The sequence below is a fragment of the Aulostomus chinensis genome, chromosome 4 (genome assembly GCF_037954235.1).
Source record: "Aulostomus chinensis isolate RoL2024-O1b breed Wild chromosome 4, RoL_Achi_v1.0, whole genome shotgun sequence".
Classification (NCBI taxonomy): Eukaryota; Metazoa; Chordata; class Actinopteri; order Syngnathiformes; family Aulostomidae; genus Aulostomus; species Aulostomus chinensis.
In genome coordinates, this window is record NC_141323.1 from 1,919,316 (window position 1) to 1,943,081 (window position 23,766).

At 40.9% G+C, this 23,766-nt stretch overlaps 1 protein-coding gene and 1 long non-coding RNA gene across 7 annotated transcripts in view; one reads left to right on the forward strand and one right to left on the reverse strand.

Annotated features, from left to right (window-relative positions):
- slc38a4 (solute carrier family 38 member 4) overlaps positions 1–14,990 on the forward strand; it is a 47,128-nt gene extending 32,138 nt beyond the window's left edge. For all 5 annotated transcript variants that reach the window (XM_086201002.1, XM_086201004.1, XM_086201001.1 and 2 more), the window contains exons 13-16: positions 1,569–1,693; positions 9,184–9,328; positions 11,194–11,291; positions 11,478–14,990. In XM_086201002.1, the coding sequence (XP_086057128.1) occupies positions 1,569–1,693; positions 9,184–9,328; positions 11,194–11,291; positions 11,478–11,582 (473 nt within the window). In that variant the 3' untranslated portion in view covers positions 11,583–14,990. The remainder of the gene's footprint in view (positions 1–1,568; positions 1,694–9,183; positions 9,329–11,193; positions 11,292–11,477) is intronic.
- Positions 9,105–17,203, reverse strand: LOC147262275 (uncharacterized). Of its 2 annotated transcripts, XR_015112352.1 has the most exons (4): positions 17,069–17,144; positions 11,989–12,075; positions 9,600–9,671; positions 9,105–9,348 (listed from the first exon to the last, which is right to left on the reverse strand). It is a non-coding gene; the product is annotated as an uncharacterized LOC147262275 (long non-coding RNA). The 2 variants fall into 2 exon arrangements; XR_015112351.1 differs by lacking the exon at positions 11,989–12,075 and having other exon boundaries at positions 17,069–17,203.
- Between the last annotated feature and the right edge of the window lie 6,563 nt (positions 17,204–23,766).

Below are 23,766 nucleotides of genomic sequence, written 5' to 3' on the forward strand. Positions count from 1 at the left end.
AAAAGTATTCAAACCTGTTGGGATCATTATCTTTGAAGGATCGTGGCACTTTTCTGAGAAATAAGCCTCTTTGTCATCTTCCCCAGAGCCAGACAAGAAGATAGATACCCCTCTTTCCTCTGCCCTGCGTTAGGCAGCTGAGACCCACAGAGACAAGTTGACTGATAGTTAGCTTAGTATAATGAATGGTAGTGGATGGAAAGTGTGAGCATACTTTCACTGAAGGCCATCAAAAATACTTGTCTTCTCTTTACTTTCATTAGCATATTACAGTTGTGCATACTACGCATTTTAAAATTACAAGACATGTTTTTAAAATAGGACACATGGTTGGGACAACTTTCCTTGCAAAAATTCAGCTGAGAAAAAAAACACATCAAAATTTACTTCTAGAAGGATGGGGAGATTTATTTCTGCATAAAGCGAGACGCTTAACTTTATCTATTTCACTCTATTTCACCACCATCTGTCGTGTCCGACTTCATCTGGGCCTTGATCCGACTTATTTCAGTTGTAATCTGAACAATAAACATCCCCACATTCTATGTGGAGTTTGTAGCAACCATGCTAATTAGCAGTCAGCTTGCCTCTGTGGGTCTCAGCTCTCTAAGGGTGCATTTCCACTGGCTCACTTTGGCTTGGGTTGGGTTGGTACGGTTCGGTACAAGTGCGTTTCCACTAGCACTGACTATGACGTCAGTGTGTGTGGACTCACCATCCGAGAGTTGCCCGGCATAATTTGTGTGCGACACAACAACAACGTGGAGGCAGCGTTATGCCTGTTGCTCGGTCAGTGATTTTTGCTTAAACTAAAAGTATAGGATGACAGACAGGCAAGGCTTCAAGCGGCGAAACAGAGCACCCAAGAAAAGTATAAAAGACTTTACCAAGCGATCGACCAGTATTCCCCCGAGGCCAAGATGATACCAAGAAGACGACGTAAGTGGCCCGCGATGTGTTTACGTCATGTGTTTTGGTCCCGGCTCGGCTCATGTGTACCCCAGCGGAGCAGGGACCAAAATGGTACCAGACCCGTGCCCAAATGCACACACAGGGAAGGGTATCTATCTTCTTGTATGCCAATTAAATCTAACATCATCTCTGCTGGCAAAGACCAAATGCATTGTTGTTTTTAAGCATCTGGGATCTGTACTGTGTCTTGTTTTGGAATAAGGACGGGAGAATAAATCAAAGCACCACAGACCGGATCTGTTTCTTCAAATATTCCAGGCAAACCAAAGGAGCCCAAATATTTGATGAACTTGATATATTATTTGGGCTTTTTAAAAATTGTTTGGTAATCATGATCCTTTATGCAGGAATTGAGTCTATCCAGAGGATGTCAGTTGAAAAGGCAGTCTTTCACTGGGGCCAAGATCACATTGGCATTGCTGGAAGAACGTGACCACATTTGGCCCCAACAATGAGAAATGAGAAATCGGACTACGATGCATCCTGGCTGCATTCACTCTTAATTTTAGAGGTGTCCATTCAAGACGCCAGAGCTGAATAGGACCTATTTTTTTGCCGTGCTGAACCTCTTTGTCTTCACTTCTTCTCCAACACAGATAATGTGGAGGCAGAGTTGCTTCACACCTTCACCAAGGTGTATAAGTTTGACACGATGCTGCTGCTGGTGCGTTTGGCTGTTCTCACTGCTGTCACCCTGACTGTCCCCATCGTGCTCTTCCCTGTAAGTACAACATACAGTACAGCCTGTCCTTTGATGTAACTTAATCAGTTTTTTACCTTCAAAATGATGAGACAAAAAACTTCTCTTAAATCAGAGTGAAGGAAAAAGGTTTTATCATAGCTCAAGACTTGGAGAGAAAAGAGCCTGGCTGCTAACATCAGCTAGGTTAATGTGCCATCTACGTAAAATGGTAATGACCCTAGACTTCATTATGGGTAATGAAGTTCATAAAGACCAAACTGCAAATTCAGAGCATTTATCCTCTAAATTATTTTCTTCCCTGCAATTTACAATCAGATATCAAATCAAATGCGCAGTCTTCTTTTAAGCCAGTGTTTCACATCAAGTGTTTTATAGGTAACATAAATTTTTATTAATATTAATTTGTTGAATTATTAACTTAAAATCATTGTCTTGAAATGAAGGCCTTGTTGTCTCTTAAAAGACCTGTTTTCTCCTGGTAAAAGAACTGTTACAGTGAACGGCACCTCCATCCTTTTCTACTTTAATCTTCACAGCATCAGTGGGGATTTCACAGAGGCAGATATGCGCTTATCAGTAGTCATGCTAGTCATCCCTGTGTCCACAATTCTTGATGCCAAATTCAATGCCAAACTAATAAATAAGTGGAATTTATGCATTATTACAGCCTGCTCTGACTGAATGAGAATAAGAAAGGATGGTCCACCTAACTTCCATGCTGACATGTTTCAGTTTATGGAGGTTGCAGGTAAAACACAGGAACTCACCCACAATGCACTGACTAATCTACAAACTGCACACATACTGGTACAGGTCGATGTATGGCAGTCACTTATTAATGTGCAGTATTTCAGACAGCAGCAGTAAGTTAAGCCAAACTCCTGCTTCATAAATGCTCATCATCACACACACACACACACACACACACACACACACACACACACACACACACACACACACACACACACACCATCTCTCTCTTTCCCGAATGCACTCCATAACACTGCAGTATGCTGGTGCAGTCTCCATAGCCTCAGTGACCTGCCTTGCACTAGCCATCCTACATGATCTTGTAATATCTCACACAGCCTACCTATAGTAACCTCTGTATTTTGGCTCATTTTCAGAGTTTTGGCATAGACTAAATAGAGAACAATCAGTTCTAATGAGAGCTCGTCATCGAAATGCGCTTTTTTCACCATGTTTACGTCAGAGCACACAAACATGCATAGAAACATACACTACCCTTGTAATTTAAAGTACCTGGGTGCTGCCTTCCAGCTCCCGGCTACTTGTAAAACCATTTTCCATTCATTACATGAAACATTAACACCACTCTATGTCACGCTGCACACAGACGGCGTTGTGTGTTTTGCTGCAGAGTCAGACTTTTCTGATGTTTCTGGGTGCAGCTTTTTTTCCTGGCACTTTGTTGGAAAGAACACACTGTTCGGTGTGCACTTGGTCTATGTCATAATCTCAAATCCCACAGCACACAGACTAAGGTAGTAAACTGCCACACCTCTTTAAATTACACCGACAGACATTTTCAGTTTGCAGAACATAAAAGACTTTATGTATCTAATGTCCTCTTCTTTAAATGTTGGGATTAAAGGTCAGCCTGTGTGTGGTGACCAGTCTGTAAAAGTCCTCATCTCTGTTACATATACATGTATACAGTACATATTCATACATACATGCATACACTCCTCTCTATTCCCTCCCCATATATGGTCACAAGCTAAATTTAGCTTGGCCCTCATCTGACACATGGAGCAAAAATGGCTGCTGACCAGGAGGATGTGGTATGCCCCCTTCAAGCTTTCATATACACACACTCACACACGCACACACATACACACACTTGGTAATATGGAAAGAGAAGGAGCCACTTCCTCCTGAGTAATTTGGGAAGAGGTTGTAGAGGCAGCAGACAGCCACAAGGGGGCAGCAGCTTTGTTGATGTTCAGTCACAAGAAAGTGCTGACAGAGAATGATGCAGCAGTGCCGGTATGTTATGGAAACCCACATCAAGATGCAGCAAAAACACACACACACACGCACACACAAAACACATTTTAGATATTTTCTAAATGGCTAGCAAGCCTATTTAATTCCCAAATATTCATTCGACCTTATTTAACATGAATTGTTTGTGTTGCTTATGACTTAGAATTTACATTCCTGGATCTCTCTGGCACACAAACACACACACACACACACACACACACACACACACACACACACACACACACCCCAGCAAACAGTGGTGTTTCTCTACAGAAGGGAATACGAGAACGAGAGAGAGAGAGAGGGAAAGAGAGAGAGTATCTGCCTCTCCGCAGTGGAAGTTTACAGAATCAGAGTGGACAGTGGAAAAAAACCTCAGCCTGACCACCACCTTCAGGGAGAAAGGGGGGTGGAGCCACTGGAATAGGGAATCATTTGGCTAAAACAGATACAGAACCATAAAGTCATGACAAGACCGTACAATCCCGTAAATGTGTTCTGGTTCTGAATTGAACACAGTTGGAAACAAAGATTAGTCATGAGTCAGACTTATGACCACTACGTCATGGCTCCCGAATTTTATCAGTGCTGCCTTATGGGAGAAAAGTCAAATGAAGCTGAACTGCTCAGAGCTAAATGTGAATATTTCATGTTAATTTTGTTGTAACTGCAGTGTATGTTGCTGTCAAATCAGTAAATTCAACCACCTCTTTGGGACCATGTCTGAACAAACCATGAATTAAATTACTAAGTCATGCTACTCTGAAAATGTGAATATAAATGTTATTGCAAAATGTGGCTTAAGACCAGTAACTCTGGCTTAGCTATGTGTGAACAAGTCAGAAAAGATGATAACATAACCAGGGTTAGTCTCAGCTAAAGCTCACATTAAACTTACAAATTTGCATGTTTTCTAGAAGATATTACATGTAAGTGGCAAACATGCATTTGAAAACATGATATCTTGATGGAAATTTCATACCTCACGTAAATTAAATGAGGCAGAGAGAGCTAATTCTAGTCCAGCTAAGCTCTTGTTAAAGCTACAGTAACTAGCATCACAGAGTAGTGTTCAGGTGTGTTTTAGCTACATTTAAATCCATCCATCCATCCATCCATTTTCTTCCGCTTATCCCGTTAAGGGTCATGGGGGGGGGGCTGGAGCCTATCCCAGCAGCTTTGGGGCGAGAGGCGGGGTTCACCCTGGACAGGTTGCCAGTCCATCACAGGGCCAACACATACAGACAGACAACCATTCACACTCACACTCACACCTACGGTCAATTTAGAGTATCAATCAGCCTAATCCCCATTTGCATGTCTTTGGACTGTGGGAGGAAGCCAGAGTACTGGAGAGAACCCACACAGGCACAGGGAGAACATGCAAACTACACAGAAAGATCCCGTGCTGGAGCCAGGACTCAAACCCAGAACCTTCTTGCTGTGAGGCAAAATTGCTTACCCTTTGCACCACTGTGCCACCCTACCTTTAAATCATATATTCAAATCTAGCTTATCGCTAATTTGTGATGAATACAGTATAATGTCTAAAACTGTCGATAGAGAAAATGTTTTGTTGATAGGCACTTTCTCCTGCAGAGGGCATTATTATATTCTTCTACATTGAAACTCTTTTTCCAATCATCATGTTCTCTGCCTTTGTAGGGGGAGCGCACCGATAAATGTGTCTCCATAAACTAGGGAAAGCAGATGGAAAGTTCCTTGACACTATGCTATATCAATTTTTTTTTTAATTGCCTTAATTTTAGAATGGATACAATCACCTTTATGTAATTATCTTGTTTTCCTTGTTATGGGACACATACTATAGTTGTCATCGTTGAAATGCATCAATTCTATCTTCATGTCAGTAATCTCCCTTCATTTGACCCTCACAGTTATTGCCTCCATCCAACCGTACCATTTTATGTTACTGTAAAAAAACAAATGGGGACGCCTGTCAAAACAACCAATAAGAGCAAGAGGGAGGAGGAAAGAGACAGCAAAGAAGATGACATTTTGTTATGTTACACAAAGCTTATTGAAAAGAACAAGTTAAATGTTTCAGATCCTGCAGGAACAATGGACCTGCAGTAAATCATGTTTTGGCTTTTATACAGTATACCTGTGAAAATGCCTGTGTTTTCTTTACATTGTTAGGGAAAAGACTGAAGTACTACGAAAGGTGTACCAGTAAATGTTACTCAGATGGTGGGAATATTTTCACCAAAAAAATCACACACATCTCATATCGTAATTGAGGTTTTGAAACTTTGTTTGATTCACACTGTTCTTGTTATAAATTAAGTTGTATTTCTGAAATGCTGTGCCAACCTTGGAAGCATTTATCAAAACAGCTCTGCCAAGTTTCTGTTTGACATTTGAGAATATGGCTTTGAATTCTCCTGACCTTCATTCTGCAAGAAATGCAGCCGACCTTCTACAAGAGATTAACATTAGCTTTGTCTGCGACTGTCCTTGGCCCCAGCAGGGTAGTAGTATATGAGTTCAGACTCTGTGTGTGTGTATGTGTGTGTGTGGAGGGGGGTATGAGAGGGAGAGAGTCATGTATTTTGGTGAAATAAAAGTAGATGTGGGTGGGTTGGCGTGAAGTCACGTGAAGGATAGATGCTAACAGGCCAGATCACACACGGCTCAGCCAGGATTCAGTACATAATGAAAGGGTTTTATGTGTAGTCAACCCTGCCCCAGTTCTCAGGCTCCTGCTGGAGGTTGAAACCATGGGAGAGCGCTGATTAACAGCACGACCGTCACCTTTACATCTTACCTACCATCAAATTGTAACATTTCAGTCTCATTTGAGTATTTTTTATGTATCGTGCTGCCTCAAAGCCTCATATGCTACCAGCATCTCACCTCAGACACTTTTATATATTTTTTGGCCCAAATTTTCACACAGCAACTAAAAAAAAAAAAAGATAAACGTTAGCGTAAGCATGTAGGTACTGTGTCGTTCTGTTAGGTTTGCTAGCTTACGCTTATGTAGTCTAATTAGCTAACTGCAGTGATCGTTTATTGATGATATGTAAGCAACATTCACTAACGGCTTCCTTGTCCAAGACTTCACAAATCTGTGAAGCTAACCTTTGATACTTTTTCCTGCTCCCTTAGGGTTAAGTGAGTAAATCTTAATGGCATAATTTATGGTTAATAAACCGTTTACATATATTCAAGATGTATCATTTTGAGATTATAAAAAATATCCTTGATACCTTTAAAATGGTTCCAGTCAAATCGAAATTCAAAGTGGTCTTGAAGACAATATAAAGGAAGATAAACATCATTTTGTGTTGTTGGATGCTATGAATTTAATACCCAAACTTAAGGTTTATTTTAGTCAGATAAGTGCAGGGGTAAAGATAAGATTCTGTATGTTTGTTGGCCATTTTAGTGTATGAAGTCATTTGTGATGAAGTCATGCTTCAGTTGTTCGATTTCGCATCCTGTTGATATTTTTTCATGAAAAGGGACTTTCACCCTGCTCGAGTTTCGTTTCACACCCAGCAGCAACTGTCAACAGAAAGTTCAACAGGGCAAAAGTTTTTGCTTTAGTCTTTTAGTCTTTTAATATACTGATATTATTCACACAAATCTTCAATTCGCTCAACTGTTTTAGAGAAAAAAAGGACTTTTGTATGAATTTAATCTAGTTTTCCAGAATGTGATTCTACAATCAGAGTTCCTGATCAAGGCACTTGTAGCTTGTCACTGGATGCTACCACCATGGCTCTGCAGAGGATGCATTTGTTGAAATGATAATGAACATGCTCAATCGAAGCGCCTGGTTTTGCTCTAACTTGCTGAACCCAGATTTAGCCTGCTTATTCTGGTTTCTTACAACTAGTTCATCCACATACTGAGTGAGTGATTGAGTGTGTGTGTGTGTGTGTGGGGGGGGGGGGGGGTGTGACAGGTAAATAGTTGAAGTTAAATGTGCGTAAATATCACACAGTGAACTCTAAAGGTTTTGCGCCATGTAACAGTTGGGCGCTGAATAGTTTGGAACCTTTGGGAGAAATGCCTCGTCCAGGCTCTAGTTTTCCAAGCCAACCTAATTATGCAACAGCTGGTGGGATGGAAGGCGTGGGTTGGAGTGGGGAGTGTAAAATTGTAGGAGGGACGTTCTTTATTATTGTCATTATCTCAGATGAGACATAAGCCCCAGCTTAGGCAGTGACATGTTTTTGGCAGGGGGCCGATGAGTACAAGCTTCATCCCAGCGTATCCTGACAGTCAAGATGGAGGTCACTTGTTCAATCTGCAGAAAATCCAGTTAATGGGAGGTTTTTCCCACTATGTAAGCTAACTGAGAATAAGTCTGGTCTTGTGCAAATGGAAGGTGAGGAATGTGCTACCAGTATTGTTGGTTAGACACGAAAAGTTTGCTTTCGGACAATCAGAAAAGGTACCGTAACTTTATCTTGCTGAAGGTATGTTAGTGTAATCACACAGTTTGAAGAATTTGTAAAGAAAGCTGTGGTGCGGAAGGATGACTGACAAGTGCAAGTGACAACAATAGTAGAGACACACTTCCCCCTGCGGGCAAGAACGCCTTCCTCTCACCACTGGCTGATGCAATCCCATGGTTCCATTGCACTGAGGGAGATAATCCCTTTGCTTTTTAAGGGGGCACCATAAACCCCGCCTCTTCTAACCTGACAGTGCCTCAGTGTTCACCTGATACTCGCAACCTTTCACCCACTGGAGGCTTGAACAGGCTGCCTGTGGCTCAGCAGCACCAGCGTCTTAGTTGGGATCTGTGCTCAACAGTGTTTCCCCCTCACACACACACACACACACACACACACACACTTGCACTCATAGCACTTGACACACTTTAGGCAGTGGCCAAGTGTGAGAATTAGCCTCAGGGACATGGCAGCAGATGTGCAGACTGTTATAGTTACTGACTTGTTTTTTTTGTTGTTGTTGTTGTTTTTACAGAGACAAATGGCGTGATCACAGCAATGACACTTTTCATTGCACTGACACTTTGATTTTTATGAAACTAAATACTTCAAAACTGTATGAGAACTGTGTTATAGTTAAATATTCAGCTTTTTATAGTAGTTTAAGAACCCCCCAAAAAATTATTTTTGTGACATGAGACCCTTTGAATTCGGTGCAGATTTTCAGGAAATCCAGTGCTGACAACAAAAGGGACACATTTTGCTGTAATATCAGGAAGAGAACATTTCACTCACAATCTTCCATCACTACCATTGTCAAACATAGGATTTAAACAGAATCATAAAATCATAAATGTAGGGGTCTCGTGGAGTCTCTTTTCATGGAAATTATTTTTTGGAGTCTTTCTAACACCAGTTAGTAAACTAATAGCAACTATTTAAAGATTTAAAAAGTTAGATAATACTGCATAGATATTCTCCATTTGCCAGTTTATATGCTTTTATTAATATTCCCAAAGGGATTTATATGATCACAACAAAGACATTTTTTGTCTCTATTCTTTCCAGATCCGCTCCTCCATCACCACGTTGCTGTTCAGCGGTCGAGAATTCAGCTGGATTCGCCACATGCTCATCGCTGCTGCCATCCTGGCCTTCAACAACATGCTCGTCATCTTTGTCCCCACCATTAGAGACATCTTCGGCTTCATCGGTGAGTCAGACCTCTGAGTACTTTGAATCACAGGAAGTGTTACGTTCAGTATGTTACTTAAAAACCTGTACTATGAACGGTGTGGACAAATACGTGTTAATGAACAGCGAGACTTAGTGGAGCCCTGATTCGCACCTTTAGTTCAAAGTTCAATTTATGAAGTAAAGACATTCGAAGATTAAAGTGGTTGGTCGTGTCAACTGTGCAATCACGTGACTGCTCACGTTCCAGGCGCTTATACCCACAAACATTAAAAAGCACACATTTTCACCTGATAGTTAACTCTTCCCTCTCTTGGAGGATCAGTTAGTGACTTCAAACGTCTCCAATCTGGACCTCGATCCTACAAGCACAGAAATTGACAATGACGTTAATTTGAAGTTAGTTCCTAACCTGGAATTGAAGACATTTTTGTTAACTTTTCTTTAATTTTAATATCTTAAAATGGACATATATCTCTTTTATCATTTTTGAGAGTTCCTACCCTGTTAGAAGCTGCACTACTAGAATATTTTGAGAGCTCCTTTGCTCTAGAACATTCCGAGAAATTTAACAATGTGTTAACATTGTGTGGGATAACTGTACTTTGCAGATTTACAGGAAAATCTTGGGACATTTAGTAGATATCTTAAGGAACATGTATAGGATGTAAATGTTTCTATCACTATTACAAACATTGTGGGAACAGACTATCAAGACATAGAACGTTTGATTCATGTTCTCCTAATCAATTTCGTCTTATTCCCAGAACACCATAAATGTCTCAATATCCCATGTGGAACTCCACATTATGACAGCCTCAAAAACACTGTGGATATATTGTGTACAGGCTGACAAGAGGTATCCTAGACACCCATTTCACACTAAAATACATGTGTCACAGCAGGTTTTTGTACCCGCGTTTGCTCAGCATTAGGGCACATTTAAGCTTCTAGCAGGTGCGCGTCTGAGCTCCCACTGTGAGGGCTCCATGCATGTGGTTTTCTCTCTTGTACATCATTGCGCTGACAATGTCATCATTACACATAAAAGTGCACCGTAGCGTCCCTTATGGTTCCAGAAATCTGCCGCCAGATCGCAAGATCGCTATATAAGTTGTTTATAAACACCGTCGCGCTTGCGCAGTTCAGGTTAGGGTTCCCCGATTGATGGGAGTTCCCAAGTGTAGATTAATTCACGTAAGATCTTACACATGTAAATTGTTTGAAAAAAAGGACTGAAATAGAGTCTATCAATAGGAAGACTGATCTTATGGCAGAGACCAAAACTTTATTGAGAGATGAGTGAGCAGCTCTGGCAACGCAGCCCAGCCGATTTTTTTTTTTTTTTTTTCCCCGAAGCTTCCACCGTGACAGCCTGACAGGCAGCACAGTGACAAAATCAGAATGCGACAGGAAGGTAGATCTACGTCAATGGGTCATATCGCAGGAAACCCGAGACAACGCGGGTTGCCTTTTTCACACTGCAGGCGAGCCGAACAGAGCCGCTAATCACCCGGGTCGCTTGGAGGGTCGGTGGACACGGGACGAAATGCTGAGTCGACTCTTTCAGAGTGCTCAAACACCCATGTCCATCTGCATTTTTGGTGCAGTGTGAAAGGGTCTCTATAGTCGTGATCCCCTAAACATTCCCCAAAATAGTAAATGTACTCCACCCGTTAATGCCCTTTTATCCTTTAAAAAGCAGTTGGGATGCTACACTTGAGGATACATTCTCAGAATATTCTAGGAGTATGGAGATGGGGAACTTGTTCCGGTGACCTATAGAGTAGCAAATGAGCATCAGTGTAGCAAGTTTCATAAAGTCCCAGTCTGAGGTTAGAATATTTATTTATGGTGACTCAACTTTCCCCTTCCCTGATGCAGGCTCTTCTGCTGCCACCCTACTCATCTTCATCCTCCCTGCTGCCTTTTACCTCCGCCTGGTAAAGTCGGTGCCCTTACGCTCCCCTCAAAAGATCGGGGTAAGTGCAGTGAAACACACTTACACTCACACACTTTATCAGGAGCTTTCTCACTGGATCAGTTTTCCCAGTCCATCCCCAGAGGAGGTCCATAACATTTCCAAACCTGACTCATCCAAAATTTCAACAGAAACCCGCAGTGCATCATCACACACTCAATCCGCTCTGGCACTGTCTCCTCCTCAGGCGGCCGTCTTCCTGATCGTGGGAATCTTCTTCATGATTGGCAGCTTGTCACTCATCGTCCTCGACTGGGTACACAACCCTCCCGGCTCCAGCGGTGGTCACTAAGTGCCCCCCTCAGAATTCACTGAAAAAGTACAGCAACCCCCACCCCACCCCAGCCCAGCCAACCACCTTCACCAAACCCCCCTGTCTCTTCTGCTTGGCACCAGCTGGTCCAACATCTGGGAACAGGGGTCTTCAATGGTCCCCCTTCACAAACATTGATCATATCAACATGTGCTGCACCAGGTTAAGACATTTTTCTCTCAGTTAACCCTCAGAATAACTGGAGGGGCTTGGTTTTTATTTTATATTTGTCTTTTTTTCTTTGTTGTTGTTAAGTTTTGGATGTGAAAACAAGGACAGAAGCATACAGACCCTGGTTTTAAGCCACCTGAAAACAACCTGAGGTCATCATCTTTATCATATCCTACCATGAAGAGACGTAACAAAAAAATACAAGAGCCCTCACCTGAAGCAGATTTTTGAGCTTCCATCTACAAGGCTTGAAAGGCAACACCTTTGGTCCTTGGCGCACTTGAAGACATTGAGGTGGAATCTGTAGTCCACCATGAAACAAGGAGCACTTCTAGCATTAAGATTCACTTTAATGTAGTATTCACACACACGCATGCACACACATTGGTAACTCCGGAAAGTCCGTTCAGTCTCATCTAATCAGTAATTAAAAATGTCACAATCAGAAACTTTGCCAAAGTCTGCTCGCACATACGGTTTTAGCCAATCAGGTTCTTGCGAGAGCTTCTCAGCTCCACACAATCAAGTATCTTCCTCACCAGCCAAAAGCTGTTGGATTCTGCCTGCGTACATGAAGTCTGCAGAGACGCAATGCTTTTAGTATTACCGTCACAGAGGGATCCGAACATGCAAAATATGAATGTATATAACTTAGTGTCTCTACTGAAAAAAAAATCAGAGTTGTACATAATAGCTGACCTTTTCTCATTCAGGTTGTATGAATTGACACAATAATTTCCAACATGCAGTACAAAATACACCTGCTGGAATAATTTATTAGGCACTTGATGTAGGGCTGGGCAACTAGGTTGAAAACTTATTTTTATAGTTTTTTTTTTTTGTGTGTCCAAAACAAAATACTATCAGAAGATGGCAAATACAATTGGGAATTGTAGTTGTATAAATGTAATTAATAAAATAACATTTAAATCCAGACATCCACATTTACAGTACATTTAAGGAGTAAAAACTTAAGTAGAAAAGATTCAACTCATTCCATATTCTCATTGAAACTGAGTGAAAATATCATCAAGGAAAGGCCTTAATTTCAAAGTGACTGTTTGCAAAATGGTCTGCATGTTAGGCAACATGTTACTACAGCCTAGGGATAGTTAAGTAGCAGCTAATGGCTAGTTAGCGCCTAGCTAGTTAGGACCACAACTCCTTGGTTTTACAGTTTAGTTTTCAGATAAACAGAAAACAAGGTATTAATTTGTGAGGTGTAGTTGTTCTAGCAGGTGGAGCTCGGACAAAGCCAGGCTTTTGCCTTTTGTGTGTCTTTATTCTAAACTGAGCTTCGCCCGGTTGCAGCTTCATATTTAATACTGACTATTAAGTGGCTCGCAATTTCAGTATTACGAACTGGTGATTTGAAAGAAGCTGGATGCTGCTACACAATGTAATCATCATCATGATGCCTGTAACAGATTTAGCTACGATATTTATACTTGTTATGACAAAAGATGTCAGATTTAATAAGTAATAAGATTTTTATAGAACAAAATATTACTTTTTACCTAAAAACTTAAGCTCAGTGGATTGATCAGGTGGATACATATCAAAGTTTTAACATCATTGAACTTAAAATTATTTGATCTCTTTTATTAATTTTTAACCATATGATGATTGTAACCTCCCTACTGATACACAGGGGGTACTTTATTATATTGTGCCTTTCTGGTTATTCCCACATCAGTTGTTTTCTTATACTGGTACTTTTGGTGTTAAAAGTCAGTGACAACATAAAGAAAACAGTTTTGTCTTATTAAACCTCTTCTCTACGATGTCATTACCTGCCACAGACACATCCGAAGTGGACAACATTTATAGATCCTTTGCGGATCTATGTACATGAAACAAATAGATATTTCAAATGAAATAGTGTATATTTGCATGTTTTTAGATGACAAACATGGTCTTTTTGGACGATTGTATATGCTGTGTAAATAATCATTTTATGGTACACTTACACTCATTGTCTTTGTGTGAGTGGGTTGTTCGGAGATTCTGCCTTACAATCTGGTATTTTAGTACATATATATATATATATATATAAATATGTATAACATGTATTAGTTCTTTTTTTTCTCTTGCTGTATGACAGTAGTTTTTCCTCCTGCATTGAAGCGTGTATATTTGTAAAAAAAAAAATTGGTTTCTGTATCCCTTTTCATGGTTTAATGTGATCCGGATGAATAATGCAAAAAACATTTTTTTCCCCCAAATTCTCTGAAACAAGGCAACACATAAAGACAGGGTTGAAATTAAAGCCACGAGTATTAAAATAGTCTTTTTTTTTGTTAAACATTCTCTTTGAGTGTCCTGACCTGCCTCGGGTTTTTCTAATGTTATACATCTAACATGTTACTGCATACCTTCCATGGCTGCAGCTTTGTAAAATGCAGATTTCAAGTTCATCAATTCTGAAGCTCTACCTGGACAATTCTGCTTCTGACCTCATTTTGGCTCATAATATGGATCACTGCTGTTATAGAAAAACATTTTAAACAGAGTTTGGGGAAGTTTTATTTCTACAGCGTTACTTGAAATGAAGCTTTCATTGAGTCAGAAAGCTTCACCTACAAAGGGCCCAGGGTGGCTGTCGGTGCTCGTTATGAATGTCCAAAAAGGGCTTGTTCTCTGTTCAAAAACCGATCTCGAACTCTCCAGTTTAATTCACAAATGTTTAGCTGCAACTTAGCTAACCTCCTGCCATCATTGGCTTATTCTGCGAAAGCTATGTCTTTTCTTCAGGTTGGGTTTCATCGTTTTAAGTGCTTGTCTACATCAAAGGACGAGAGGCGGCAGTTTCTAACTAAATGCTCCCAACACCTCTTCCTAAGTATCTCAGGTATTTGGTCTGCCAGAAATTATCATCTCATTTTTTGATAACTTCTTTAAATCTCAACTGGTTTGCATGATTGAGCCAAGCTGAACAATACTGTTTTATAATGTTCTGGCAAAGTTGGAGAGCCAGAGCTGAGCAATCCCCAGCCAACATATAACGGGGTTTAGTAAGAGTTGTACACAACCGCCTGCCTCATTTTTCTATGGACCCTTGGCCGCAGAGAAGCACTGGCTCAATGTTTCTGCTGTCCCATGTCTGCTTCCTGTGGATTAGACTGAACTTTCAGATTTGTAATTTTACCCAAACAAAGGGGATGTTTTTTTGTATCAGTTGTATCTGTTTGATTATGAACAATAAAAATGTGAAATGAAAAAGGTTGTATTTCTCATGTAAGTGCAAAAAAGTCCTATTTATATATAATATCCATGTCCAGCTTCAAATGCAAGATGCATCAGTGCTTTACTGAATCCCTGTAGAAGAAAAAAAAAAAGCAGACCTTACATAACTCGTCTATCCAAGCTGGCATCTCAGTATACAATGAGCAGACATATTTCTGGCACGCCATTCAGATGATATAAGGCATCTTGAAATCAATGTTCATGTCTAGCATCTACTGCTGACATGTAACACCAGCTTGTAATGTTCCCGGTCAAAACTAGGGCAGGGGGGCGAAAAGGGAATTAGGTAACCTGTCACTCTCTTTCCAAAAACCACAAACTCAGGTCAGATAACTGTAGCTGATATGAAGGGACTCACAGCGTGTGTGTGTTTGTGAGTTCTTACAGACACTGTCCATGTAAAATGAATCAGCAAAACAAAGTATGGGATTTAAAACACACCAGAGCAGTCAAAAATCATCGAGGATATACAGAGTGCTGCATGGATGACATATTTATTTGCAGGCCAACCTAGAAGTTAATATCTGTGGTTTCCTTTGTCCATAAATCAATTAAATTTTATTCCAGACTATCGCCAAAAATAAGCTCTGTGGCAAATAAAATTGTGTTTATCAAAATCATGTTCACAAATGAGCACCACTGTTGTGATTTTTGGAGCAATAATGCAATCATTACACCTCAAAATATTATATTGTATTTTGTAGAAATAAAAAATCAGTCCATCATTACAAGAACTCAGAGGCGCTACATGGATGGATGTGACAAGAAAACTAGGAACTGATTTAAACTGAAAATGTCAGATCGAGAAGTACTCACAAAATGTTCTTCAATCAAAATCAAATGCAGAAATTGCAGTCTCTCCATTAGAGATAAAATTCAGATCAGTCTTTGTCATTTAAATAATCCTAGAGGTATTTAACTTCTTTTGTTCTTCATGGTTACTGAATGATGCAGAAGTGTGGATTAGCTTGATCTTGGATTTTCATCAGTTGCTATCATCTTCAAGCTACCTTCTGTGCGTGTGTGGCACTCCTTTTGTCTCTGCTCCGCTCTCCCGCTCTCTTTCCCCCAAACCGGTCAAAGCAGATGGCCAATCCCACTGATCCTGGGTCTGCTCAATGTTCCTGACCGTTAAATGGAAGATTTTTTGTTGCAGGATGTGCTTGCTGATGGAGAATTGTTGGGTGGAAATTCATTGAAGGAGTGTGGTGCTAGACCTGCTCTACCTGTAAAGTGTTATGAGATAACTTTAGTTGTGATTTGGCGCTATATAAATAAAACTGACTTGACTTGTATCTTCAATTAAAAAAAAAAAAGATATTTATTTAGCTTATCTAGACTAACAGATCCCACAACCAACAGTGCTTGTTAGCACCGATGCTAACGCTGGACATGTGTATAACACTGGAGGCTTCAGACATTTTTGTGTTTCCGATGTGTGTGTACAGCATCACCAGAGGAGGATTTAGGTCACATTTCACCACATAGTTTTGTCTCTCCTCACCCAACAGCTGGGGTTGTCAATTTATTGTATCCCCCACCACCCCTACACTGTACTGATGCTGTGCCCCCCCCCCCCCCCCCCCAGGCCCCTGATCAGGACGTCTTTTTGCACACTTTCTACCCCCTCACAACTGTTGCAATGATGCATCTTTAGCACACGACCCCCGCATGTTTATAAAATCTTGCACACATTATTTTACTGCATTTGAAAAAGAACACATCAGATCTCCAGTGAGTGTATATATCAGTGCGCTACGCATTTCAATTACATCCCTTCATTTCCCAGGAGTTCGAGTTGCTTTTCATTCATCCTGTTGGAAATAGCGCTGAGGAGGGTTTTGATGCATGACTGATAATCATATTCATATATACAAGCTAAATAAACACCTGAATCAATTAGTGAGCAAAGCAGAAGAAATTCCCACAATTTTACCGTAAAAACTGACATCACAATGACATTTAGATACAGATTGTTTCTATAGATGTTTTAAAAAATGATACAGCAATATTCCTATGTAACCTGTCAAAAACTTGTAAAGACCCACCTTCACTCCTGCACTCTCTTCTTCCTCAATATTTCATGACCCACTCCTCTTCCATTTTCTTCACCTGCAAACTCCCATTGTCCCTCTTCTCTTCTCTTTTCTCTCTTCACCTTCCCCTTCTTTGCAACCCCTGCGTCACACTCCACCTACACCACCCCAACCCCCCCCCCCATCGCTCCCTACATTTCCCCCCCCCCCAACTCTATCTTTCCTTATGAGGATTAACTGTACTGTTCTGTAAATTCCAGGAATACGGTCGGCGTTAATAACCCGCTATCTGTGTGGGAAAATGCCACAGCACCACTTTGGAGAGATTTTGAGTCAAACAAGGCCGAGAGCATGGAGATGATTGCAAAAAGAACTCCTGCAGTGAGCGTCGTTTACATTACTTTGCAACATCAAAATGAGGGAACACATACAGTAATAAAAAGTTTCACGTTCCAGGAAATCTAATGAAATTCAAATTCATATTGCAATACAAGTTTTAATTGTATTTTTGTAAATATAATGCAGATACTCCACCCACTCACAACACAATTGGCTGAAGCTACTAAAAATAAAGCACTTGAAATAGAGGCAAGAGAAATCAAAAGTATGACTGACTGACAGACATAGAAGGCCTAGCATTGTCTAATGGGTGCAGTGAGTTAGCCTCCAAATTACCTTTTATGATGAGTTGAAGAGTGACTGCTTCTTCAAACTGGGGAACACTAAAAAAAAAAAAAAAATCTGTAGTATTCTCTTGAAGTCCTTCATCATAACCCTAAAGGCAATAAGCCAGTCAGAGGCAAAGTGACCCAACATGAACCCAGGGCTCAGAGGATGTACACCCTGTAGGCCTACGCCCACTTCATCCTGAGTCTGAAAAAATAAGGCACTTAAAAGCACTTGCATGCACAAATATGGATAAATGGTTGACACAATTTGCCCCATACTCATGGAGGGGTAGCAGAAACTGTCAGTAAAATGCCTAAGAGAGCTAACATGGATGTTAGCATTGCTCGCCTAACCACTGGTGAGGCTAGCAGTAGCATATAGGGATCGACTGCGCTATGGTAACTGGCGATCAGGCAGTCTCGTAGCTCCCTAATGGATGCACAGAGGAGAGACGAGAAGCTGGCATGTCCCTTTAAAAGCCAATAAGTCATCTGTTTCTCTCCAAGTCTAATGCACCAAGAATACCTCCATCGCGGAGGGGTCTGGTGTCCAAATGACTTCAGTTGCCCCCTTCAGATCTGAGCTGCTTCCAGATACCTGAGACTTTCCTGAGGGGTGACAGACTAGAAACCACAGTATTTAAAGCCTTGTGTCTACTGTGTACCACCAACATATATTTGCACTGCAGAAATAGAAGAGCTTTGGGTACGTCGTTATTCAGACGTCAGAATTATAGCACCTTACTTCAAGGTAGCAGTCATCTTTAAGAGTGAAAATGCAGTCAGCCTGTCCAACATGGTGATCTAATACCCAAAAAGCCAGCAGTAAGGTGACATCACACTCATAACTATTTCATAAGATTCATAAATGTTATATATTTTACAGTAGAAGCATCAGGGGCCATCCACTCCTAACTTACCTTGAAGCAGTCTGGGTCATAACCGGCTGTTCACTCCCCGCTCACTCTCTCTGAAGGACAGCGCCAACTAAACTCCCATAAATAACATAACTTAATGCTATATATAAATTTACATTCACACACATTATGCTTAAGTGTGTGGGGTCATTGGGGAAGGGGGGGTGGGGGAAATATGTGTTAAAGACTGGTTTGTGGGTTAAGATTATATAATCTGATGCTGGCATCTCCTCTGAGAGCAGCATCCTGCATAATAGATAAAGAGGTCAAGGCAGAACTCTGTGTGTATTTATGTGTGTGTGTGTGTGTGTGTGTGTGTGTGTGTGTGTGTGTGTGTGTGTGTACCTCTCACACATGCACACAAACAGCAAATGTATCAGGAGGAAACCTACGCTGTTGTTAGAGGAAAAACAGGCTAAACGTAGATGAGTGTCATGTGGCTTCAGAGTCCTACCAGCTTTCACCAACACACCCAGGACACACTTACGCTCACACACAAACAGAGCATAAGTAAAGAATAAAACAAGTGGAGTGTCATGATTCAAAAACTTCATGAATAACATTTTTTCTATTTTCGGTATTTTTTTGCACACTGGTGAGATTTTTTTTTCTTGTCTTGTGTGATGGTCTGTTTGATCATAATTATCATTTCTCATCACTTGCAGATGTCTTTTGAAGTCACATACCAAACACATTCTAATCAGTTATTTATTGCCTCAGTGTAATCTCTTTATTGGTCACTAGTGTTGAATTCTTTTAGCATAATGTCATTTTAAAGGGACTGTATTGATCCATTCAACACACACACACACACACACACACACACACACACACACACACACATAGACACACACGCACATGCACGTGCACACCAAATAAATACAACAAAAATAAATGAAGCCTGTATGAGAAACGTGGCTTTATTGTGTTTTTTAAAATTCCTCTGACAGTTTAGTCAAAAACACCTTGAGAAATTGGTGATGGGTAACTGAGAAGAGAGTAATGTTTTTAAAATGGCGTTTGTGTGGCGAGGATTTTATATTGTGTTAGCTGTGACAGCAATTTAGTACATCTCAAGGGTGCGTTCCCTCTTGTCACCTGGAGGACACAGGAAGGGATGATCACACCACAGTGCACATGTTAGTCTGCTCCTTTAAGAAAAATTGAAATTGTAATAGGTTTAACCTTCCTTGCATTCTAAGGAACAGCCACAGCCTGTGTGCTGCGTGAGGTGGTCATTGCTGCTTGCAACTTCCAAATGCCCCAAAGACAAAAGTGCCAGTACCTGGAAGTTTGCCTTGGTGCAGGTATGTGCTCTTTGAGCGTTCCTAGTTTATACATATGTACAGTAAATAACTGTTGCTTTATCACACAGTAGAGCGTTTGAGACCCGATGTTTAGGAGTGTTTAAGTAGTCCTGTACTGTAATGATGTAATGACCAAAAAAGACGATGCGACTGAATTGTTACCAGCTCTTCCCTCTGACAGAATGATTTGTCAGACTGTACCTTGGGAAGGAGATGTTATTCAGGTGTCCAAGTAAGACTCCCCCCCTCTCAGGTACATGGCAGCTCCACAGCTTCTCTGTGTGTCAGAGATCAGAGGTGCCTGCTTGACTTGATTGAGTCTAACTGGAAGGTGTTGCATGACACACAGGCGGCGGCGAAGATGGCGACACTATGAGAGAAGCAGCGTTTTGGTGTGAGAGGACAACCATGCCACCCAAGGGGGCACACACACACACACACACACACACACACACACAGACATCGAAAGAGGATGGTCTTGATTCTGACCTCTCAGGTGTAGTCTCAGCAATGCTTTAAGAGTGCATCAGAAGGTCATGTGTTAAAAGAATAATCACCACATTCAAAGGAAACAACATCAACAGAAAGACACAGAACACCTTGTCTGGCAGAGGAAGAAAAATGAGAATAAAAAGAGGAAGAGGACAAAGGATTGTAGCACAGTCACTGCCACAGGGCTCCGCAGTGGAAGACAAGAAGAGGCAGGTGTTAGCTTTGCTCTTTTTATTAACTCTGAACAGCACCAGAGCTCCCATGGGTAGCTGCTGCTACCACGCTTATCCACAAAACACAACTAACAAACACCTTGCAAAAGGTAAGTTGAGTGCTTCTTCCCCTGGGATACAGGTCTCCTGTCTGTATACTCTCTCTCTCTCTCTCTCTCTCTCTCTCTCTCTCTCTCTCTCTCTCTCTCTCTCTCTCTCTCCAGCCACTACTGCAGACAAAAAGAAGAGGTTGATTAGTCAGCTTAACCTAGATGAGTGAATCAACTCACCTAGCGCTGCTCCACCGGAGCAAACTATCCAGCCTCCTTTTCTACAGGTGACTGCCCAAACCACACCCACCTCCATAAGGATTTTTTTTCCTTATTGAAAAGTAAGTGTATATTTAGTAGGGTTTTAAGGAAAAGTACAATAAATATGTTGCTGACATGACAGTACTCTTTTATTCTATACATATGAAAGTGTCCTTGTCTGGTCAGTAGAAATACTGCAGCTAACATGCTGGGCTGGGATCAAATCCAACCAAAGACCTTCTCTGAAGCATTTCATCAACTCTATGTTCTTCACCTGCTGTGTGGTAAAATAAATCTACTTTATTAACACAGAGGGGAAAAAAATACACAAGGAAGTGAAGAAATTGTGTACCTAGGTGTAGTGTAGGTTCCCTTAAAATAAAACAGCAATATTCTTTTAAAATATTCAATTTATTTCTGACCACCACCACCATCTACCTTTCACTTTTATATTTTCTTAATTGTAAAACTGTATATTGTGTCCCCAAAATAGCTAATTTTCTCTCCTCCCGCTTAAAATTCTCTCCATAGGGAGAAATATAAAAATATAACTTGTTGAAAAATATAAAATAACTAAATTGCTGGAACAATATAGCTAATTGGCTGCAAATTAACTAAAAAGGGGGAGCAAGTTATATCTCCTTGCCTTCAAATATTTTCTTCTTTTACATGCTAGGGCCACAAAAAGAACCTCTCTATGCTCTTAAAATATGGAGAAACCCTATTTTTTTGATATTATTGTCATGATTTGATCAGGTGTGGCACTTTCCTAAGGATGTCACTTTGGCACGTATAATGTAGGGAGGGGGGGGGACAGCAGTTTAACAATGGAATATGTGTTTGTTACAGCTTTGGCCCTCCAAAGGTTCAGCTACCCATGCTCTGTGGCCACTCCAGAGCTCTGTACACATCACAACCTTTCCAGAAAAATCTTTTCACCTTTTTAGCTTCGTCCCTGCTGACTCATACATCTGTGTGAACTTACACTGTTGGTACGTCCTGTTCCTCTACGCAGTACCAACTCGCCTGCAATCTCTGGAAGATCAAATGTCTTAAATTAACACATCTTTGTTTGATTTATTATGAAGTGTTCATATCTGATTTCTGCCTTTCTGATGACCTTTTGCATCTTGATGACCTCTTTCTGGTCTAGTTCTATCCAATTACCTTGGTGTCTCCAGCAACACCATGCTCTGAAAAGATATGACTCCAAGATAAATGCAGAGACACACTCCAAAATTAGACTCATGTGAATACTTTGAAAGATGTGTCAGCATACAGTTACATCTATTTGCACCTCCAGAGAACATGGAGCAACATTAGCATTCATTCAGAGTCATGTTCCTTTCAGCCTTAGGAATGTTCAATATATGCAGTTCCATGTTTCAAGGCTCGTGGTGCAAAGTCAAGTGAAGAGCATTTAACAAATTAATCATGTATGTATAATCATGTGTAATCAGTTATGTTTTTGGTGTAACCTGAATTGTAAAGATTGTGATTTACTCTCAGTAGAACGTGGGATGGTAAGACTTTCACTTGCACAGCAGTGACTGTGACTGCAGGAGCTCATAGGAATTCAGCATTTAACAATAAACAGTCGTGAAACTGGTTCGCCACTGTTTTTTCTGTAGGTGGAGCCGCACTAGGTGGAAGCGCAACCTTTTGGAAATGCACTGTACCTTTGTTACACAGAACCAACAGGGATGTCTTCTGCAGAAACCTTTTTGGAAAAGGGCAGAGACATTCAAGACACATGTAGCATAAATCATAACCCTTTTATCCACATGAGCATGTCTGCTGTCTTTGATTCTGCATGTTTGTACACATGCACGATTGGCTATTGAATGTTACACTACAGAGATAAGTACAGAGATAACGAAAGCCTATTAGCTTATTTTTGTAAGCACACTCTCTAGTCCATCCAAATTCCGAGTTCTTTTTTCAATTACTCAAGGTTAACGTACCTGTACCAGGTAAATCAAATTTTCTTACTCTAATCTTAATTCTAAAAGATAGCGGTATTTCACTGCAGGATTAAAAGTGGGATGTGTGGTGCACTTTACTTAGTCTTGAATTGTCAGTGTAGGAAAATTAATCCATCACTTTTCCATTGTTTGTTTGTTTAATGAGTGGTGGGCAAACACCTTCAAACTCCCCGGTCTGTGTATTGTCATGAACAAATAGTTACCCTTAGTTAGTCTTGCCTCTTCACAGTGATTAGTTCATTCTGATGAATATTTATAACCATTTACAGTATATTATACATATCTTTCACATAGTTGGGTTAGGGTTAGGGTTTTTTAGTTCTAGTCTTTGTGTGTTGCTGCCCATCCCATCTAAATAACAGGAAAACAAAACATCATTAATCAGAGATTTGGGTTTTGTTGGTCAAGGGCACAGTCCCTTTCTGCTGTTTCAAGACAGGAATGTGCCAATGGACATGTTGGAGAGATATTGTCCTGGGTCTTCCCTGAGGCATCCTGCTGTTCAGCTGTGCCCTCCCCAGGGAGGCGTCTGGGAAGCATCCTCACCAGATGCCCGAGCCACCTCATCTGACTCCTCTCAATGTGGAGGAGCAGCAGCTGTACTTGGAGCTCCTCCCTGCTGACAAAGCTTCTCACCCTATCTCTGAGGGAGAGCCCCGCCACCCTCCGGAGGAAACTCACTTCGTCCGCTTGTACTCACGATCTTATCCTTTTGGTCATTGCCCAAAGCTCATGACCATAGATGAGAGTAGGAATGTAGATCAACCGGTAAATCGAGAGTTTTGCCTTTTGGCTCAGCTTCTCCTTCACCAAGATGG